Source organism: Australozyma saopauloensis, chromosome 7, assembly GCF_035610405.1.
Source record: "Australozyma saopauloensis chromosome 7, complete sequence".
NCBI lineage: Eukaryota > Fungi > Ascomycota > Pichiomycetes > Serinales > Metschnikowiaceae > Australozyma > Australozyma saopauloensis.
The window spans coordinates 334,761-354,467 of NC_086137.1; the positions used below are offsets into that span (position 1 = coordinate 334,761).

Here is a 19,707-nt window from a genome sequence, read left to right on the forward strand (position 1 = left end):
GGCTTAAAAGCCAAAAAATGATGACTTTGATGACCCTTTACCACTCGTAAGCTCCTTAACCGTCTGCTCATATTCCTGAACCTTTTGCGTTGATGCTTTCAATTTGCCTGAGATATATTCGAGGCGCTCCTTCACGTATTGGGAGTCGCTCTTAGACGCAAGTTTAGAGAATTGATCTTCCATCTTCAATATTTTTGCATTTTCCAATGCGATGAGTCTGTTAAACATAAGGGCTTCATATATCTGGAATATTTTCTGGTCCTCAACAAGATCTTGGAAAGCCGCTTTGAAAAGCGGACGACCGGTTGATATAGACTTAACAATGCCCTTATCACGCTTCAACAGGATGATATCATTCTTTTCCAAAACGGCAAGAGTCGAGAGAGTGTCATGACTAAGCACAAACAATGGGTTCTTCACCAATTCATTAACTTCAATGGATTCCTTCTCAGCGAGGAGTCTTATCAACTTCCAGAGCTGAGCTGTGTCCCATGGAGTGTCATTGTCTGCAACACCAACATTCAAGAAAAAGGTAGAGAGCTGCTCAGAAGCTTGACGCACCATTTCTTTCAAGGCATTTTCTGGCTCTTCTCCTGACTTGACACGTCTGACAAATGCCTGTAAATCGAGCATTCTACCACCCAAAGGTTCAAGACACGTATCAATACTGTCCCCATACTTATTCTTCAATTGCTTGTCGACATATTGTCTAGCACTTTTGGGGGATGCATCATCCAATGAAATTGTCTTGAAAACTTGATTTGGAAGTGCTGCGGTGAGATGAACACTGCTTCCAGAGTCCAGCGTGATAAAAATGACATGAGCAAGGTTATTTTGAATCAATTGTCCGGCCCAGTCGGCAAGTTCTTTGAAGACAAAATCATGAGCACTGTCAGTTTTTCTCATGAAGTTGTTGATGACCACGACTGGTTTCACTTCTGGATGCTGTTGCAAATAATCATCTTCTTTCATTTCAAGCACCTTGTATTCTGAGTCCGAGGAGTTACCATTCTCCGCCAATTTCTTCTGTTGCTTGTGCTCAAATTCGCATTTGTAGCTGTCAAAACCAGACAAAGAAACTTTCCTGATTGCAGCTTGACTCAAAGAAAGCATATTCTTATACTGAGTCTCCTTTGACTCACTGAGTCCTGATTTCTGACCAGTGAGACCTTGCAAACCCAAATCTACAAACTGAGAAACGGAATTGGTCCATGTGAATAATGGGAAGTAGCCGAGTTGTCCTGCTGCGGTCTTCAAGAATGCATTGTCACTCCTTGCCTTTATGAGCAGCGCACAGTCTATCTCCAATATGTCATTGCTCAAATGATCCGAAGACAAGACGTGGTCCATGACAAACTCTCTTTCTGCAGATCCTTTGGGGCCCTTAATGATGATGAACGTATTAGCATTCTCTGACAAAAGGAAGCGGACTTCATTGGCTCTTTCAGAACGCTCGGTCCAAATCATATCTGAATCGATCTCATCGACCTCAATCGAGCCTTTTTTAGTGCCAGTAATAGTTGTTAAAGAATCATCGAGGAAGTGTCTGCCATCACTAATTCCAGACACTACCCACTTGTATGGTGTATAGAGAATACGAACAAGCCAATTATTTTTCAAGGTCAGCCACTTTTTAATCTTTGCCTCGATGAAGTGCTCTCTGATAGGCTCGAAAATAAGAACAGCGAGAGTAGCCAAGAGTGCTAAAATCACGGGGATTGCAATTCTCTGATGACTTGAGATAAATGAGGTGATATGATTGACTCTTTCCATGGGAATATATTGCAAATGCAAAGTTGTCTTTTTCCCGTTGAGAGTCATACCAGTAATACAGTTCTTTGCTCTGATACATGCATCAGTGGACTTGAAAGTCACTCTAGCAAATCCAGTGGAGCTCGAATAAGGTGAAATATCCACAATCAATCCATATCTACGGAACAAGGAATACAACTCCTCTTCAGTGAGGGCCTCTCCTTCAAATATGACCTTCAACTGGGAAGAAGGAAACCGGCTCAAGTCCTCGATCCAAGGCGTTCCCTTGACAAGCAGCGCCTTTGGAGCAGGTAGTAAGAAGCCCTTGATGTTGGAGCGCCAATCGGCTCTCTGGCCCTGTAAAAGGTTTTTCTCGATTGCGGCTACCAAGGATTTGGGGTTAGATCCTGGTGGAACAAGAAACTTAATGAATGCACCACCATCACGACGCAAGGCCACAAAACGTTCACATTCGGCGCCGGGCGGCAAACGGTGCAGGTTGTTGTTAATTAAATCCACCAAATTTTTCTTCACGCTTTCATCGTCACTAGTAAGACTCAAGGGCTTGAAAAACCAACCCCATAGATGGCTATAGCTGAGTTTAGCAAGCCATCTGGGATATATACGATCTACAAACATAAGCACCTCCTTCTGCTTCTCGTAGTCCATCACGCCCGTGAGTTCTGCGGAGTTCTCCACATCATTGACAGAACTCTCATCTTTGATCTTGCGGACATCAGAATCCTCCGAATTGTCCCTTAACTTCGGCACTTCGGCCAACCGGCGAACTCCATATAGCCCCACGACTCCAAGTTGGTGCAATTGAGGGGCACGGGTCCTGGTAGCAGCCAAAACTTGTGGGGTGAGTGCTTTCCACATAGTCACCAATCACTAATCAAGAAAGAAACAGATACAAAATCAGCACACACAAAAAATAAAAAGAGTTACTTACACAGAATTTTGGCCGAAACGTCTTCTTGTCCAAATTATAAATATACCGGCAACGACAGCAGTCTGTGGCGGTGGCGTATAGTTCAATCCCTTTAATGGTTCAAAGAGCAAGATACACAAATGATAAGAAGTCCGGGTTGGAGGTGAGGGTCAACACACAGGAATGCACAAACGCTGGAGATCAAGTAGAGCTGATCAATTCCGACGTTTTATTGCCCAAAAATTTGAATGAAAAAGAAGAAGAACACGAGACAAAACTACAGTGATTTAATTTACCTAATGCTCGCGTCACCCGACCACTATAACCAGCAGACGGGGTAGAGAGATGTGCAGATGTTTCAGATCAATTGAGACCAGTCGAAGACTGGGTCCGGCCTACAACGCAGTGCGATTTCCCGGGCCGGAGCCAAATTGACGGTGAATTTTCCTCTCGGCCTCGCTTTGAATCGTCACACCATCTGGGTCGATGTGAGGATCTTCGAAGAGGCCGGAACCAAAGCGAGTTTGCATCTGCCGTAATCTTGGAGAGTACGGAGAAAACGTTGCTCGCTTTCGCTTGTTGTGTTCACATTTCTTTGTCGTACACTCAGCACTCTTTCTTGTCGAAAAAATGTGGAATGTGCGAGGAAAAGAATGTGGTACTGAATAATTTGGAAGGTGGAAAAATTGGCGCCTAATGAGGTTTGTGAGGTGTCGGTGTGTGCAGGCTAGGGCTTTCTGAAGACCTGAATGGCTGGTAGATTTGAGCGGAGCTGATTTCTCGTTGATATTTTGGTTAACTTATTTGGTTACTGTCATTCACATTTTTGTTATAAAAATTTGTTTTGCTCTCTCAGTCAAGTAGGTCGTTCGCATTCGATTGGCACCAGCATTTGTCAAGCCAAAGTTGCTAGTAAAAGCTGTACATATTTTCAGGCTCTAGTTATTTTATTACAATATTCCCAAATTTCCTTCCAGGCTCTTGTTATTTTATTACAATATTCCCAAATTTTCATTAATTACATACCATAGCATCTCAATCAACCGGAGAAGGAATCGTGCCCTGGCTTTCAGGGAAAAAGTCGCTCAAGCAAAGAGGACGCACCGCCTTCTCGTCATTCTCCTCAGTGACCTTTTGTCTGTTCTTATAGTTTGTTCGTATGTACTCCTTCATTGACTTGAGAGCAGCCTCACGACACAAGTCTCGAAGCTCTGACCCGCTGTAGCCTTCGGTTTTTCTCACCAAAAAGTCGAGGTCAAAGCTTTCGTCAACCGCCGTGTCACGAAGAATCTTCGTGAGAATAGACTGTCTCTGTTCCTCGTCTGGCTTACCAATGGCAAACCGCTTAGGCATACGTCTCATAAACGCCAGATCGATGTCGTTGTGTCTGTTCGTAGCGCCCATTACCATAATACGGCCATTAGAAGAGAGTCCATCCCACAAAGTCATAAATTCGGCCTTTAACATGGCGCTCACCTCGTGATCGCCAGAGGCACGCTCTCTCAAGAACGAATCAATTTCATCAATAAAGATAATGCATGGTTGCAACTTATTGGCCAACGAGAAAATTGCATCCGCCATTTTATTACTTTCACCATACCACATGTTCATAATTGTCAGCATACGAATCAGAAGGAAATATGCACCTGACTCTTTTGCAATAGCTTTGGCCAACATTGTCTTACCGCAACCGGGCGGGCCATAAAACAATACACCTTTCGGCGATTGCACCAATGACGAGTATGCTGAAAAAAGATCGGGTTCTGTGAGTGGGAGGATCACGGCTTCGTGCAACTCGTCTATAATTGGCTGCAAACCACCAATGTCGTCGAACGTGACCGTCAAATCTTCCGGCAACACCAACGCGTTGAGGAGCCTTCTCTCGTATTCATTAAACAGAAGGTCTCGAAGCGCACCGTTGCCCAGCTGGATCTTTTTGAGCACTTTATTGCTGTTCTTCAAGCTTTCCTTGTTCTTGCCTCCATCCATTTCACTTAACAAATGGTTTACCATGTAGTACATGGAGAGACCTGCTCCCGTAAGGAAAAAGACATCGCCGACTAGTTTGAGGTCGATCTTGACGCCCCAGAGATTGAGTTTGTAGCGAGACATGTAGTACCGAGGGGCAAAGAAACGAGGAAGAACGTGAAAAGTGGAGAAAGTAGATTTCAGGCCGACGCTGAAAGATTGCGAAATTGGTCGTTCTTTTATATCTGGCTATTTTGTAGGGGCTTGTATATAATCACAAGACCGATTCGGATCAGATGTATCAGGTTTGTTTCAGGTTTCTTCAGTTGAATCTAAGTTTAATGGCCATGGATCGGGAGCAAATATTGGCCAATTAACAGTGAGTAAAGAAAAAAAAGTTCCAGAAGATTGAAAAATTGTGGATTTTTTTTTTAATATGTTAAATTGAGTTATGAATAGGACATATATATATAGAGTTAGCAGATCAAACAAGGTGCATTCTGGAGGCATTCAGATAGACAGGAAATAGGCGATAAAATTAATGATTTAGAATTCCCTCATATAATGGTACTTTTCAGTGTAATATTTTTGTCTTCACCATCATGCCAATGGATCCCGATTGCCTTGTCGCTTACTGTCTTCCAACATGAAACACAAGTGATTTCCGGATGAACAAATATAGAAAAATTCGGTCAAGCAAATTTTTAGACTATTTACTTTTAATTCTAAATTGTGATTTAAAAATCTTCTCAATTCGCAAAAAAATCGTACCCCAGATATACTTATCTCCGCTCTCCAATTTGTACTGGGCAATCGAGAACATGAGCACCAAAAACACACTAAGAAAATATAAGATTGTGTTTCTCGGCGACCAAAGTGGTATGTGTGATCCCCAAATTGTCTATCGTCCTCATTAATATATCAATTAAGCTAACAAAAGTCGGGAAAACGTCCCTTATAACCAGGTTTATGTATGACACGTTCGATGACCAGTACGCAGCCACCATCGGCATCGATTTCCTCTCCAAGACCATGTATTTGGAGGATAACAAAACAGTCAGATTGCAGCTTTGGGATACTGCCGGCCAGGAACGGTTTCGGTCCCTTATTCCCTCATATATCCGAGATTCTCACGTAGCCGTGGTTTGCTATGATATAACGTCTAAAAAGTCATTTGCCAGCTTGGAGAAGTGGGTCAATGACGTGCGAATGGAGCGTGGCGATGATGTTTTGGTGGTGATTGTTGGAAACAAATCCGATTTGGGTGCAAAAAGACAGGTCACGGCCGAGGAGGCAGAGAACTTTTGTCGTCTGATACAGGGTAAATTTTTCATTGAAACCTCCACCAAGGCCAACCATAATGTGAAGCTCTTGTTCAGGCGAATTGCGCTGTGCTTGCCTGAGTTCAGCGAGGCTACAGAGGCAGAGAACCGTCTGGAGACTGTTGAAGTACACATTGAAAACACACAGGACAATGGTGGCCTGTGCTGTTAGTAAAAGATGAAGAGCAGGAGGAGTCGCTCTGATGATGAGTCGTTGGGGGAGGTGAAGGGCAGTCGTTTTGAATGGCTGCATGGTCATATATAATTCATTAACAGTACATTTTGTAGCCGGTGTAGAGATACAAGAGGATTATCATGTTTAACGTCATTAATTTGATTTGCGTTGGTTTGGTTAGGTTTCAGCTTCTTGCTCCAATTCTCTTGGCTCTGGAAATTGTGGTCATTTGTCACTACAAGTCAATCTTCGAATATACAACTTCTTGAAAGGCAATCCTTTTCTTTTTCATCTTTTCTTTTCTTTTCCTTTTTTTGAAGATACCATGTATAAATATGGTCCGTATTGTAGACAGGTCATGATCCATTCTGAATGCTTTTTCGGGAAACTGGTCTGGACAGTCACATATCAAACCAAAGACAGGTTACTCGATTTTACTTTTCGTTTGGAAACCTGATCTTGCGCTGTTGAATGCCATATTATTTTGTATTTACATAATGATGCCCTTTGGCTCGGCTCGATATCTCCTTGTCACCTGCCAGATAATGATTGGTGATTTGAAAATAGCATCGCAAGATCTGATTTGAAGACAACTTTGTTCAGGTTTACATTTGTGCTACTTTGAAGGTGGTTGAGTAATAGTGGGATTCCATCAACAGATCTCATCCCATCGGTCCTTGCTATTCGTCAAATCACAACTTCTCCCCAATATCGAAATGGTGAGCAACTAGTCTTCATTACATTAAGCAGAATTGCAAACACCGTCTCTTTCATTTCGTTTCCCTGATCTGTTCTTCAACTGTGAATATTTTGGACATTTACATACCCCAGCAAATTCTTTCGCAAACACACAAAAGAATATTACCGATTTGGAGAAACTTGTCTAGACAAGGCGCAGCTAGTTTCAGTATATATTTGGTGACAGTATTGTGTTCTTCATTTCAGCATTCCATTGAACTCACGTCCGAAGAAGCGGAAAAAGGCACACTGTAGCCCAACCCTCTATATCAAAACGTTTTTCGTGTCCCCATACCTTTTCTGAAATGACTGAAACTACTTCTTCCAAAATTTTGTCATCTTTCGCTTTTGTCTTTTGTCTTTTGCGTGGCGGCTAAAACCTGAAAAAAATTTTAAAACGAAATCGTCAAACGACGAAAAAAGGGCATGAAAGGCCTTAGACTAATTCTTTATCATCCAAGATTGGCAAATCTATGAAAAACTCATCATCGTCTGTTTAGCTGGGCACCAACAGACAAAGCCTAAAATATTTCAAAATCCACATTTGTCCCCCAATAAGAAATTTGCATGTCCCGATTAGATATGTCCATATTGGGATCTAGTCATTACTCATGAAGGACGGTCTAGTCCCTCGGTTGCATACCGAAAGCAAGTCAACATCTGGAAAGATCCTAGACTAGTAACGACTAAAAGTCCCCATCGTTCGAGACCATCTCATCCAGCTACTATACGAGCGCAGCAATAGGAAACCAACAGTGGACTGCCATCAGAATTGTTAAGTATCCAATTTCGTCTTATCGATTTCAGTCCAGAAGAGTTCTCTGCAGCGGACTAGAACGCAGCCCCGTTTTGGTCTGTTCCCAGCGCTTTCCAGAGGCTAACATTTACTGCTGCATTTTTCCAAAGAAATGCTTCTAGACGCTACATAAACGAAATTTCACGTAAATCTGTATCTAGCATTATCGTATTCATTTTTCGTTTTCACATTTCAGGCTTCGATTACTACTTTCGATATGCTCCTGCAAATCCAAACTCCGGCACCGACGTCAGGCCACCTCTGTTGCTGGGCCAATCGTTTTGCATTCGCTGAATCGGGGCAACCGTCAGTATGCGTCTTGGCCGACATTCTGTCTAAAGTGTCAGCCGTGTGTAGGTGCATAAGAGGGAGATTGAGGCATGCACAGCGGGTACAATACCAGAGATTTTGAAATGAGTTCTGGAGCCATGATCAAGGCGTTTGGAGCATGTTAAACCCTAAAGAGATCGAATAAATGAAACCACTCAAGCTCGGAGGAGTAACAAGCAGAAGCATTCACCAATACACCTGCGAATCTGTCTAAAGAACGTGCTCGTTCAGGTATTCTAAACGAAAGCGGCAGAAATTGCATAGAAGCGTGTGCTCAGCAGGCTGCAGGCAGGGCCATCACGCATACCGGGCACATAATGTGTGTCATGCAGGGTAGCCCGCATTTTGTTGTAGGCCAACCCGTGCTCATATGCATGCCAACGTAGGGACGGAACTTCAAGGCGTATCGGCTCGGCAAGATGCGGTGTGCAATAAAGACAAGAAACGGAAAGGTACATCAACGATGATGTGAATTTGGATGCAAATTTGAAATCTACATTTCGTGCAGCTATGGATTGCCCAATGTAGGGCGTCTTCAACAGGTTTTAAACTTCGTGCACTCTCTTCAGCTAATTTGCCTGCAACAAATCCACGGAAAGCGGCAAATTCGAACTTCCGGGCGGCAATGATTTCACGCTCCCACAAACGTTTCTGTTTCTTCCTGTTTACTCATCTGCAATTGCATACTCTTTGCGTTGAAGCTGCAACTCTTTCGCAAGGCATTCTCTGTGTGTAGCTCACAGAAAAACTGTAACATTAAGCCGCATGAACAATGGAAATAGAACGGCGCTCTGGGTATACATGGTTACATGATCTCATTTTGGTTACGCATATCGCTGAACCACTTCTACTTTTCCAATTCAAGGGCTGTCCTCTCTTTAGAAGCAGTGCAGCCTCGTGTTCACGACAGGCTCTGTCCTAATCGAACCGGAACTCCCTGGTAAACAAACACAGATTGGACGAGTGTTGTATACTGGCTAGACAATAAATAGTGCCATTTCCATATCGAGATAGTCCGCTGTCCTTGACGAAAGAAGTAATTGTAGTGGTCGAGTGAAGCATCAATGCAGAACACACCTACCAAACGTCAGGCGTGTAGTAAACACCAATAAGTCATGCACGGTGTCTATTCAAGTAGTTGCGTATGTGCAAATGTAGATGAGCGTCGTTTACAGGAATAGATGGATTATGTGCGACAACATGTTCAAGGACCCTCTAAGGAGAGGGAACTGCTAGCGCAAACACTTTCAAACGTATCGGAGAATGAAAGTGTCACCGGCCACTGAAAATACAAAGCAATATGGTTCGTAAACTCCATCAAGTCAAAACCGGACCTCATAACGAAATCAGCCCCGAGCCAAGGCCTGAAAACCGCATGCTTGCAAAACCAGTAAGCGGAATATAAGTACTCAATTTGACAGGAAAAGCGCAATATTTGTCGCCGGCAATGCCTTGCCGTTACATTCCATGCACAGTCTTGCATGGAGACGAAGAACACAACGCCAGAAAAGGAAATAGTATTCGGATATGCCGGCGTTAGATGCGGTAAAGTGGCTACGAGCGGCAATGCAATAGGGACTATGGGATCCACTTTCCGGTTCAGTGAGGTAAGGGGTGTGTTGTCAGGTCCCGCACGGCAATGCGGCTAAATAAGGTTTGCGGCGCCGCCGGTTGATTGTCAGGGCGTTGGGTGCGGCTACAGTTGATGAAGATGCTGACCATTTTGTAAAGACCGACGTTAATTGGTGCGGACCATTACTATTTTGAGGCCCAAAACCAAAAGAGGATGTCTGGTTTGCTGGACCAGATTTTTAATTGGCGTCATGACCCTTGTGCTATCTCAACTACCATTAAGTATGGAGACTCCTGAATCGCGACCCCTTGGCTATCAACGGCAAAAGAAAGACGACAAGAATTTATGCAGCGTCTAGATACCCGCTGATCTGATTGAAATCGGTAAATCTGAAAGGTACACATCGCGATTCCACATACACATGCACACATGCATACATCTATACATGCACACACATCTATACAAGAAGACACATATACAAGACTAGACATATACAATAATAGATATATACAAGAGGAGATATACACAAGAGTAGACATGTACAAGCAAGGACACACACAGAAACGCACACATTCATGTCCAACCGCATACACAATTACTCAACCATACAGACAACCATACAGAATACACAACCATACATAGTAGCGCACGTTCAGCCATTCATTCTTAGTCTTCTCTTCGGCCGCTCGTAAATCAAATTGCACCACCTGCCAAAACAAGTTTTGATCATTCAATGCGCAACCTATCTCGCAACTTGACAACAAGGATAGTTTAAATCGACCTTTGGCACCTCTTACACCGGAGTTGCGCTGTTGGTCGGGGGATGTCAGCAGCCGTCTGGCGGCTGAGACGTTAGTGGTATCTGCAGGTACAACCGCGCCTCCTTGTGAAATTACGAGGTAGTGCTTATGTTAGGAATGTGATACATATGGGGATTAAAGGAGAAACTGATCTTGAAGGGGTAAGGTGTAGATATTTTTAACGGTCACTTATGCTTCAGTCGAAGAACACTGAATCAAATGCACTCTCTGTTTAGATTCAGCACTTTTAACATCCCCCATGGCCCCTATTCTGCAGCCCTTCTCGCGCACTCGTATATTAAGATTAGCAGACCCCAGGGCGCTGCACCATAAAGAGTTCGCTGCCTTCGCGTTGCACAGTAGAGCCGCAGAAAATGATTTGAGAGAGATTGAAGTACATGCGAGAAGCCGAGAGCCCTTCCAACGTGTGGGAAGTCACTCCGAAACAGGCTCTTAGCCAATCAATTCATCGGACCGAGACATCCCCTTTCTATATGTTTCGCGCACTGGTGCTTGCAGATGACAATTGCACCTCTGGTACTGCCTATGCCGGATGTTTCTAGTTCCAGAACTGGTGCTGGGTGGTGAGTCTCGGCTGAAGATTACTTAGGGATTATAGTGTGAATTATGTATTCTGTCGAATCTCATTCAATCGCAAATGTGTGATGGTATGCCACTTTAGCCCTGATTCCACCCGTTGCTGCCAGGTGCGGCTAGGTAACGTGCTCGTATTCATCTTCGTAATCCGTACAATGCTTCTTGTTCCACCGGTATCTGTGTGCAGGAAATACTGGCAAACTCTGCTTGCACCAGGGGTAAATACTCGACACTACCGTTTTAGGACATCCGATAGAAGCCTGGCGCTTAGAATCGGGGCGTTTGTTTGGCGACCGAGCAGACACCCCAGAAGAAATTACCGCACTTTCAGACGTTGAAATGTGCGCTTCGGAGATGCTCTGCCTGGACCTAAGCAATGCAAACTAGGCTGCTCCCACACTTGCACCGCCCATGCATCGCTGTGTTCTTTTCGCCCTCCCCGTCATGTCTTCTGGACTCACGGGGAGACAGTCCAAATCTGCCACTGCGCGGCGGCTATTGCTGGCAATACAGTAGCTGTTGCTAGGTAATACTCGAAGTACGGCGTAGGACTGCAGGATCCCCCGTATCTGCAGACGTGACATTCAAGAATGGCCCTGCAGTGACGCCACGCTCGTGGGGTTATGAGTACATGCCCACCCACACGAACAGACACATTTGACGGTGGCAGGCCAGAGAATGCCTCCCACAGACCTGACTCGGACAGTATAAAGCCAAAGCTCCTGTAGTACAATATATCTTCAATCCCTCCATTATTCGAAAACAACTCCCCATCTCGAGCTACATTCCCCAGATTGAAGAAAGGCGTTTCGCTGTGGTCTCTTAGCCGCCAAGCGCCCTACATACACACCCGCCTGGCACCATGCATCACCCCTGCCGGCCCCTGGTTGGATAGCCAATTCGCCGAAACCTAGCTCTGCCAAGATGCATGTTTAGTCAGGCCCAGTCCCGCCCCACATTGGTCCCACATCCCAATCAGGGAAGCTGGGTTGGGAGCGTTTTCCAGCAGAATATATAGATGGGGCGTGCTGCTGTTCTGAACACTTTTCGTAGGTCTGCGAACACTGGTCAATCTACTAACCTGAAGCTCTAGGTTCCGGAACATCGCCTTTTTAGTCTAGAAAGCTGTTCGTTCTGTTGCTTGCACCACTTTGTGCCATTTGTGTGGGTATATTACCAGCTGCTCGTGCCAGGGTAACACTTCGTCTGGATCTAGTCAATAGTGAACATCGTTGAACTTGAGGGGAAACGATACGAATCGATAAAGAAATCATATCAATTAAGGTTGTCGAAGCCTATTCTACTTTTGTTTCATCTTTTCTGTATCTGCTTGATCTGTTTCACTCTGTGGGCTTGTCTTTCAGTGAACCAGTACAGTTACTTTGAAATTTTGATACTACATCATCAGACAAAACGTCATTTTGACAATTTGGAATCCAATTTATTCTAATGTCTTCGAAGGAAATTAAACCGAAGAGAAACTCTAAGGGAAGAGTGTTCCAATGCACTGGCTTTCCAAACTGCAGTAAACTGTTCACCCGTTCGGAACATCTTGCCCGTCACAGAAGAAAACACACTGGCGAGAGACCTTTTGCTTGCTCTCACTGTGCAAAGAACTTTTCGAGACTTGACAATCTTCGTCAACACAAACAGACTGTACATGCCTACGAGAATTACTTGGACCTGAGGAATGGAGCAGAGCCTCCGGTGAGACAGACTCCAAATGCTAAGATTCCTGCGGCCGCATCGCCAGTTCAATTGCAAAGCTCAAACTCGCAATCTGGACCTTCGCTGCCTTCGCTGGTGGTCACGCCTAGTCAGGATACAGCTGGAAACAACCACCTGTCTATTCTGCTGGTGCTGAGCGCTCTGAGCTCACTGATGCACCTGATGCAGCTGTCTGTGCTGTCTCCTGGCCAATGTCCTTCCATCAATTACTCAAAGTCGAGTGCTCTTCCTCGCATTAATGACCGCATGTTACTGACTCCTTTTCTTCATCCTCCTTTCCAGGCGCCAACACTTTTGACTCCTCCTATGGTGGACCCTCTGTCTGGCATGCCTCCAGCATTTGCCTTTGGACCTTCTTCTGACTCTATGGGATATCAGCACCTACAACACAGCTATATCGGAAACGGTTCGGTAGACCCTATGAGTGGCATGCAACAGCCTGGTTACTCAGGTGCCTGGTCGCCCAACTATGGTGCTGCCTCTTCGTCGTCTCTCCGTCATTCTGCTTCTTTGAACCAGGCTCTCGTCCCAATGAAGCCTTTTGGCTCTTATGAGCAACCACAGCCAATTCCATTGGGCCTCAGCCGTAGCGACGGAGGTGCACCAGTGGCTCAAGGACCTTTGCAAGGTAGAGCTCCCTTCTACGATGGAGCCATGAAACCATACTTAGCTCCCAGCACGCAATCTCCATTATCACCATTGTTCCGCCTCTCATTTGGTTCAATGGCTCAACCTTCATCAAAGGTCAACGGATGTAACTATGGTCCTGGCAACGGAGTTATCTCCCAGCCATCCAGACCATCTCTCGTTGTACCTACCAATCTCACACCCACCATCTCTTCGGCAACTCAGCTTCCTTCACCCATGGAGCCTGCTGCAGAGATCAAAAAATCATCGGACATCACCAAGCAAAGAAGAAGCTGGCTTCAAGACATGCTCAATCATGCCGATGAAGCTGTCTCTCCAAACGAAGAATCTGCTACGATCTCTTCCCAAGTTGCACTCGCTTCATAAATCTCAAACATTTAAATCTTTGTCTAGAGGCGATTTGGGCATAGCATATGGCCTGTGGCCACTAGTTGATAATTCACTTCGACCAATCACTCCAACGGGTGATTCAGTTTCTATTCCACATATTTAAGTAATCGAATGTGCCTTCATGACCAATCAAAAAAACAATGTAGTACCAAGACAAAGGAAATTATGTATCATCTCATCGTATATTGTGAATGCCTTATGTACCTTTCTTTAGTCATTTAAAACTAACAAAGTGTCGCCGATAAAGTGGCATCAAACAATGAAAGGAGATTCACCTCTCTCCCTCTTGTTCGTGTAAGCTAAAACGTTGCCAACGATTCCAAGTTCGGCTCCTAAACGGTCAATTCTTGGAGGTTCGAGAAGCTCCAGCGACACTGCTTCCATGGACTCTGCAAATCCCCGAATTTTCTCCAATTGCTCCGTGTACTGCAAGTATTTCAGCCAGACCAGATTTCTCTGGGCCAGGCTTTCCGGTAGAGCTATCTTGTTTATGTTTTGTAAAGTTTTCGTATTTTGTTCAGACACCTCTTTTGAAAGACGCGGCATGATCACCTGTGACAAGAGGACCTCGTAATCCCTCAACATCTTTAGAAGTGCTTGGTTCTTTTGTAGTTTCATCCGTTTGAGTACGGTGAGTCGATAGTTATCTTCTAGCAACAGCCTCACTTTCTCGTTCGCAATCCCTTCCAAAGGGAAGTCTGCATCAAGAGATATACCCTTGATGTCTAGAACGTTGTCGAGATAATCTCTTAGGTAATCGTCTTGTTGTGTCTCGGACAGAGACTCGAAGGGGGATTTCAGAGTGTTTGATTCGGCCAGTTCGTGACCGTTTTCGCTCGTCTCTCTGCCGTTGAAGTTTTCTGTACCGCCGGTTTGATCGTCGTTGCCGTTTTTCTCCAAAACCAAACCATTGCTGCCGGTTTCGAGAGTCAGAACATTAGAACTGGGGTAGGCAAGGTCTACGTCTATCACACGCGCTATGCGGCCTATAATACGGCTGTTTTCCTCGACCGTCGCGGAAAACTCCTGTAGCGAGCGATAATAAGGTTCGTAATTTTCTGTCGGTAGGGCTATTCTGTCAGTAGACATGTTTGATATTGATATCTTTAAAACCTCTATGTGCACATAGGGTGTTTGTATGTATGCACTATCGTGTAGAGACAGTGAAAAATGATGGAGGAGATGAATTGGTAAAAATAATAGAAAACGAAATTGATTTACTTGATATTTGTAAATAGGTATGTATTTGTTAAAAGCTTGGGGAATTTATGCAAAACTCATGCTAAGTTAAGTAGGTTACCTCCAGGGCACAATCTAATTGGAAAATGTCAGAAGTGTAGATGAATGCGAAAAAGCGATGATAACTATGCGTTCTCGGAGCGGCTGTGTTTAAATAATGCCATTGAGGGTCTGCTGGCTGGTTCTCCGGTGACAATGTTGGACGGGCTATCCTGTTTCGATTCGCCGCCAGTAGCGCCAGGAGTATTTGGGAATATGTTGGTGTTTCCAGTTTCAGCAACTTTTGTGTCATTGTTGGAATTGCCGTAGTTGCCGTAATTATCAGTTTTGCCGTAGTTGCCATAAGCATCAGTATTGCTGTAGTTGCCGTAATTGCCGTAACTGCTGTAGTGATTGTAGTTGTTGTACGTTGGATCTGACATCGGATATGCTTCTATGGAGCCGCTCTGACCTCGGCTTTTTGTTCTGTAGCGGCGTTTGCGACATTTATTGACAATAACAGAGATGCAAATGACGAGAAGTACAAAGCCAACCATCGAGCCAATTACAATGCCGGCAATCTTTCCGGCTCGAGCAGAATTATGCCGGCCGCTGCTGCTGGTACCATTTGAATGGTGGTGGTGGTGTGGATAGTATCCTCCGTAGTAGCCGCCTCTGTAGTTGTTGTATCCTCCACTACCGCCTCGGCTGCCACTGCTGCCGCTGCTGCCACTGCTACCACTGCTTCCGCCTCGGCTTCCACTACTGCCACTGCTGCCACTACCGCCTCGGCTGCCACTACTGCCACTGCTGCCACTGCTACCACTGCTACCACCTCTACTTCCACTGCTGCCGCCTCTACTGCCACTGCTGCCGCCTCTACTGCCACTGCCACCGCCTCGAGAGCCACCCCATTTCATAGAAACAACGGTATCATTGAGGTTGGAAAGTACATTTTCGGCGCCAGATTTTTCTGTTGCCTCATCTGAGAGTGATCTAGCGTAATTGGACGGCTTGATGAGGTTGTATAAAGAGACCATGAAACTAAGATGGTCCAAGAGTGAAGTAACTAGTGCACGAAAATTGGTTGTGTGGTGGTTTTATCGGCTACTCGCAGATATGTGACTGGTGATTCTTTTGGTTTTGTTGTAAGGTTGAATCGATTGGAGTTGTTCCGGAATTACCGCTCTTTATATCCGGGCTGATGCTGCGGCTGCACATCTGACAGCAGGTGAGACATGACTTTAACCCATGGTGCGAGTGACTGAATGTAGGCTGTAAATCCATGCGAATGTTGGCGGTGTCGATCCAAAAAAATAAGACAGGAAGGTGGTGCATCCAGGTTAAAAAAATGACATGTATTAGTGGAAAGTTCAGAGCGTTATTCCTGTCGTAGGTCGATCCAAGATCGGGCTGGGCGGCAATTGGCCTGCTTAGGCGTCTAATTTACGACTCAGATGTCTTGGCTGTAGAATAAGGTTCGGCGACTGACTACTGTGTACAGGGAGGCTTGGAGGCTTGGGACCATCATGATTCCTGCAGGACGGGTGGAAGCTATGGGTTTATCAAACCTATCATGCGTAAGCAAATTAATCTTTTCGGTCATCATTAAACAATATACATGCATGTGTAGTTAGTTGGTTGGTTGTTGGTTGGCTAGTTGTACTTTTGCTGCGCCAGGGCGATCTTGCGCTCCTGCTTGCCCTTCTTCATGGCTTGTTTCAAAGCGACAGAGTCTAATGGGTCAAGAAGCTCGAACGAACAGAGCAACTCTTCGGAGACGCTCATCACGGCACCCCAATTGTCGAATTCTCCACAGTAATTTGGCGCGCTGAACACGGTCACCAACGTTCGGTCATTGAAAAATTCATACCCGTCTTCGACCACCATATGCGCTCGACAAACCAAGTCAAAGCCAAATTTCTGTAGGAACTTGTTGATGGCAACTTTGGAGAACACATACGAGACACCGCGCTCGTTGTCTTCCCATTCATTCATTGTATCTGCTGGATCTGACCATAGCAAATCGTTAAGTAATCCAAAGTCGGGCACGTCTGTGGGACGGGCAATATTGCGGATCTCGTCCATGGTGTTAAGGACTGGTGAGAGTCCGCCATGCACGCAGAAAATCTTGCCGGCGACTATGGCCGCGATGGGCAACGTGTTGAATGTGTCAATAAATAACTTCCAGGTCTTGATGTTACATCTTCTCTTACACTCGTCGTAGAACCCATACACACGGGTCACATTAGCACATTCGTGGTTACCCCGGAGTAAGAAGAAGTTTTCTGGGTATTTGATTTTGTAGCAGAGAAGAAGGAGGATGGTTTCCAAGGACTGTTTGCCTCTATCCACGTAGTCGCCCAAAAACAAGTAATTTGTCAGTGGCGGGAAGCCACACTTGGTGAATATACGAATGAGGTCGAGATACTGACCATGAACGTCACCGACCACTTTCACAGGTGGTGAGAGTTCCAACAAGGATGGTTGCAGCAAGAACAACTCGCGAGCTTTGGCGCAGACCTGCTGGATCTCGTGGTTTTTCAAGCACACGAATTTAGTACGCTTCCCGGAGTAGCCCGCGTCGAGAAGTCTCTGGATGAAATTTTCAATGTCGATAATGTTAGCCGCCTGCGGTTGGTCGCCGAACAATTCGGGTGCGCGTGACAGATTGCGTCTTGACAGCGACGAAAAGCTGGAAAGGGAGCGGCCCGAGCGACGCGACGACACCGAAATGGCATCAGAACGATCGTCGGCACCATTGAGTGTGTCTGAAGCCAGCGGCGTGGAGTAGCCTCCTGAGCGGATGCTCCGGTTCGAATGATTGGTTGAGGAGCGCGAGAGCGGCGACGTGAAGTCATCCGCATCATTCGAGGCGTCATGCGAGATGTTGAGTCGCGCGCTCGTGTCTGTGTCTGTCTCGTTTGTGTTTCTGCGGATAAGAATTGGTTCCTTTGGATCCATGGAGACCATCAGCGCATGAATGCCAGATGCGTCGGCCACATCGCCGTCAATCTCGCCCTCAGCATCGGAAACGTCCCCTGCAGCAGCCGGTAGCGACAGCGACAGGCCCCTTCTGCTCAAGTTGCGAGGCGTATCCTTGGTCAGGTTGGACAAAGAGATCCTGGACCGAATCAGGCGTGACGACCGAACAGAGTTCCCGGTATCGGTCCGCGAAAGCGGGAGCCCATTCTTTGGTTTCGAAGGGCTATTACCCATCTTGAAAATGAAGAAGAAGGAAGCAGGCGAGGGGGAAAAGGTGTCCTTTTATAGTGTTTTTAGGAGGGTGAGGTGTGTTGTGGGAAAAATGCTAATATGCGATCCAGCAACGGTACAACAGCGGCTCTTTGGGTGGGGATTACGAATGTGGAAGTAGAAGCCCTGTCACAGTGAAGGAAGGGGGCTAAATTGGCGATGGAAAGTGGGAAAGTCAAGGGTACAGAGAAGCAAAGGGAGGAAGTCTGGACTTCCTGTGCGAGAGTGAAAGTGGTTGTTCTGGGGGGAGCCGTTGGGTCACGTGAGCGATAAATGATAAACCAAGGTACGGGAAAACGTTCAGGGTGAGGGAGAATTTCGGGAGGTGCGAGTGACAATTATTTTGTTTTGGTTTTACTATTAGCTTTTCTTTTGTTTTTTTTGGAAGAATGGCTGGGTGGTGTTGGTGAACCATGAGTTGGGGGTGGATCCAGAGTACACATTGAGAGGTTGACGAAACTGCAGAATGCGAAGATGTGGATGAAGGTGTATATTTAAGTATTTTTTTCAGGGTTTTTCGTTTTTATTGTTTTCTATTTCTATGATCGGGTCAGGAGGATTTATTGGTGCATCTGTGATGCCAAGAAAGATGAGATTGACGGAAATTGGCCATCGATTGTAGTGTGTGTGGTAGTGAAATTACTCGGGTGGATACAATTCATCGAATTATTTTTTTTTTTTGTATTCATAATTTTATGCTCTAATGATTTAATAGTCAAGCAGTGTTGGGATTACTTTCAGCGGCTGAAGGCAAGAATATAGGAACCTTTTGTGTTTTGGGATGGTATGTGTCCCAAGACTTTGGGTCGTGAGCGATTTTGGCTTTGAATTGCAAAACGCCGAGGCATATTTCGAGGGTGTTCTTCCATTTTTTAGCGTCAAATTTGTAGTCGATTGTATGTTAATGTCTATGAGGTCGGCTTTGTAACGATTCATCTATGTAGAGACACAATTTGCTCATCGAATTGTTTTCATGCATTATTGAAACACAATTGAATCAAATAGTTCCCAAATATGATCAAATTTGCAGAATTTCCATCATATTCTGACTGATTGCGCTAGCCACTGATGTGTTGGCCACCCTCGAGCCACATCAGTTGATGATTCATACAACTTCACTTTCTGGTGGTTGTGCAGTCATATTCGAGGAAATATTGAAACAAATGCCGTTGTTTTGGCCAAGAATTCTGCAATTGAGCAGTTGACTGACGAGGTCATGTCTCTGACACAATGAGGTGTTTAAGACACTGAACACTCGATTATTATGACATCCAAAAGTACTAGAAAATTGAGCTCCTTCAAAAATATCGTGGTTCAATTGTTGTGCAATTGACATCCTTAATGAGTGATTGCCCTGCTCAACTACCGTCAATTGATACTCAACAAATTCGAAGGTCTATCTGCCAAATTTTTCCAAATAAACTCAAAACCGGAGGCAACGGTTGCCAAGACCCGATTTCCAACTCAGACCCACATGCCCCTGAAA

General features: G+C 45.2%; 7 protein-coding genes across 7 annotated transcripts; 2 read left to right on the forward strand and 5 right to left on the reverse strand.

Annotated features, from left to right (window-relative positions):
* Window positions 1-3: 3 nt before the first annotated feature.
* Window positions 4-2,631, reverse strand: PUMCH_005093 (uncharacterized protein; the record flags this gene model as incomplete). The annotated part of the gene is made up of 1 exon (XM_063024003.1): window positions 4-2,631. The coding sequence occupies one exon, from the start codon at window positions 2,629-2,631 to the stop codon at window positions 4-6; it is 2,628 nt and encodes an 875-aa protein (XP_062880073.1).
* A 1,087-nt stretch (window positions 2,632-3,718) lies between these two features.
* On the reverse strand, window positions 3,719-4,795 carry PUMCH_005094 (uncharacterized protein; the record flags this gene model as incomplete). Its single annotated transcript, XM_063024004.1, has 1 exon — window positions 3,719-4,795. The coding sequence occupies one exon, from the start codon at window positions 4,793-4,795 to the stop codon at window positions 3,719-3,721; it is 1,077 nt and encodes a 358-aa protein (XP_062880074.1).
* An 825-nt stretch (window positions 4,796-5,620) lies between these two features.
* On the forward strand, window positions 5,621-6,145 carry PUMCH_005095 (uncharacterized protein; the record flags this gene model as incomplete). Its single annotated transcript, XM_063024005.1, has 1 exon — window positions 5,621-6,145. One exon carries the CDS (start codon window positions 5,621-5,623, stop codon window positions 6,143-6,145), a length of 525 nt encoding a protein of 174 aa, XP_062880075.1.
* Window positions 6,146-12,431: 6,286 nt separating this feature from the next.
* On the forward strand, window positions 12,432-13,724 carry PUMCH_005096 (uncharacterized protein; the record flags this gene model as incomplete). Its single annotated transcript, XM_063024006.1, has 1 exon — window positions 12,432-13,724. One exon carries the CDS (start codon window positions 12,432-12,434, stop codon window positions 13,722-13,724), a length of 1,293 nt encoding a protein of 430 aa, XP_062880076.1.
* Window positions 13,725-14,000: 276 nt separating this feature from the next.
* On the reverse strand, window positions 14,001-14,837 carry PUMCH_005097 (uncharacterized protein; the record flags this gene model as incomplete). The annotated part of the gene is made up of 1 exon (XM_063024007.1): window positions 14,001-14,837. The coding sequence occupies one exon, from the start codon at window positions 14,835-14,837 to the stop codon at window positions 14,001-14,003; it is 837 nt and encodes a 278-aa protein (XP_062880077.1).
* Window positions 14,838-15,112: 275 nt separating this feature from the next.
* Window positions 15,113-16,006, reverse strand: PUMCH_005098 (uncharacterized protein; the record flags this gene model as incomplete). Its single annotated transcript, XM_063024008.1, has 1 exon — window positions 15,113-16,006. The coding sequence occupies one exon, from the start codon at window positions 16,004-16,006 to the stop codon at window positions 15,113-15,115; it is 894 nt and encodes a 297-aa protein (XP_062880078.1).
* A 616-nt stretch (window positions 16,007-16,622) lies between these two features.
* Window positions 16,623-18,185, reverse strand: PUMCH_005099 (uncharacterized protein; the record flags this gene model as incomplete). Its single annotated transcript, XM_063024009.1, has 1 exon — window positions 16,623-18,185. One exon carries the CDS (start codon window positions 18,183-18,185, stop codon window positions 16,623-16,625), a length of 1,563 nt encoding a protein of 520 aa, XP_062880079.1.
* Between the last annotated feature and the right edge of the window lie 1,522 nt (window positions 18,186-19,707).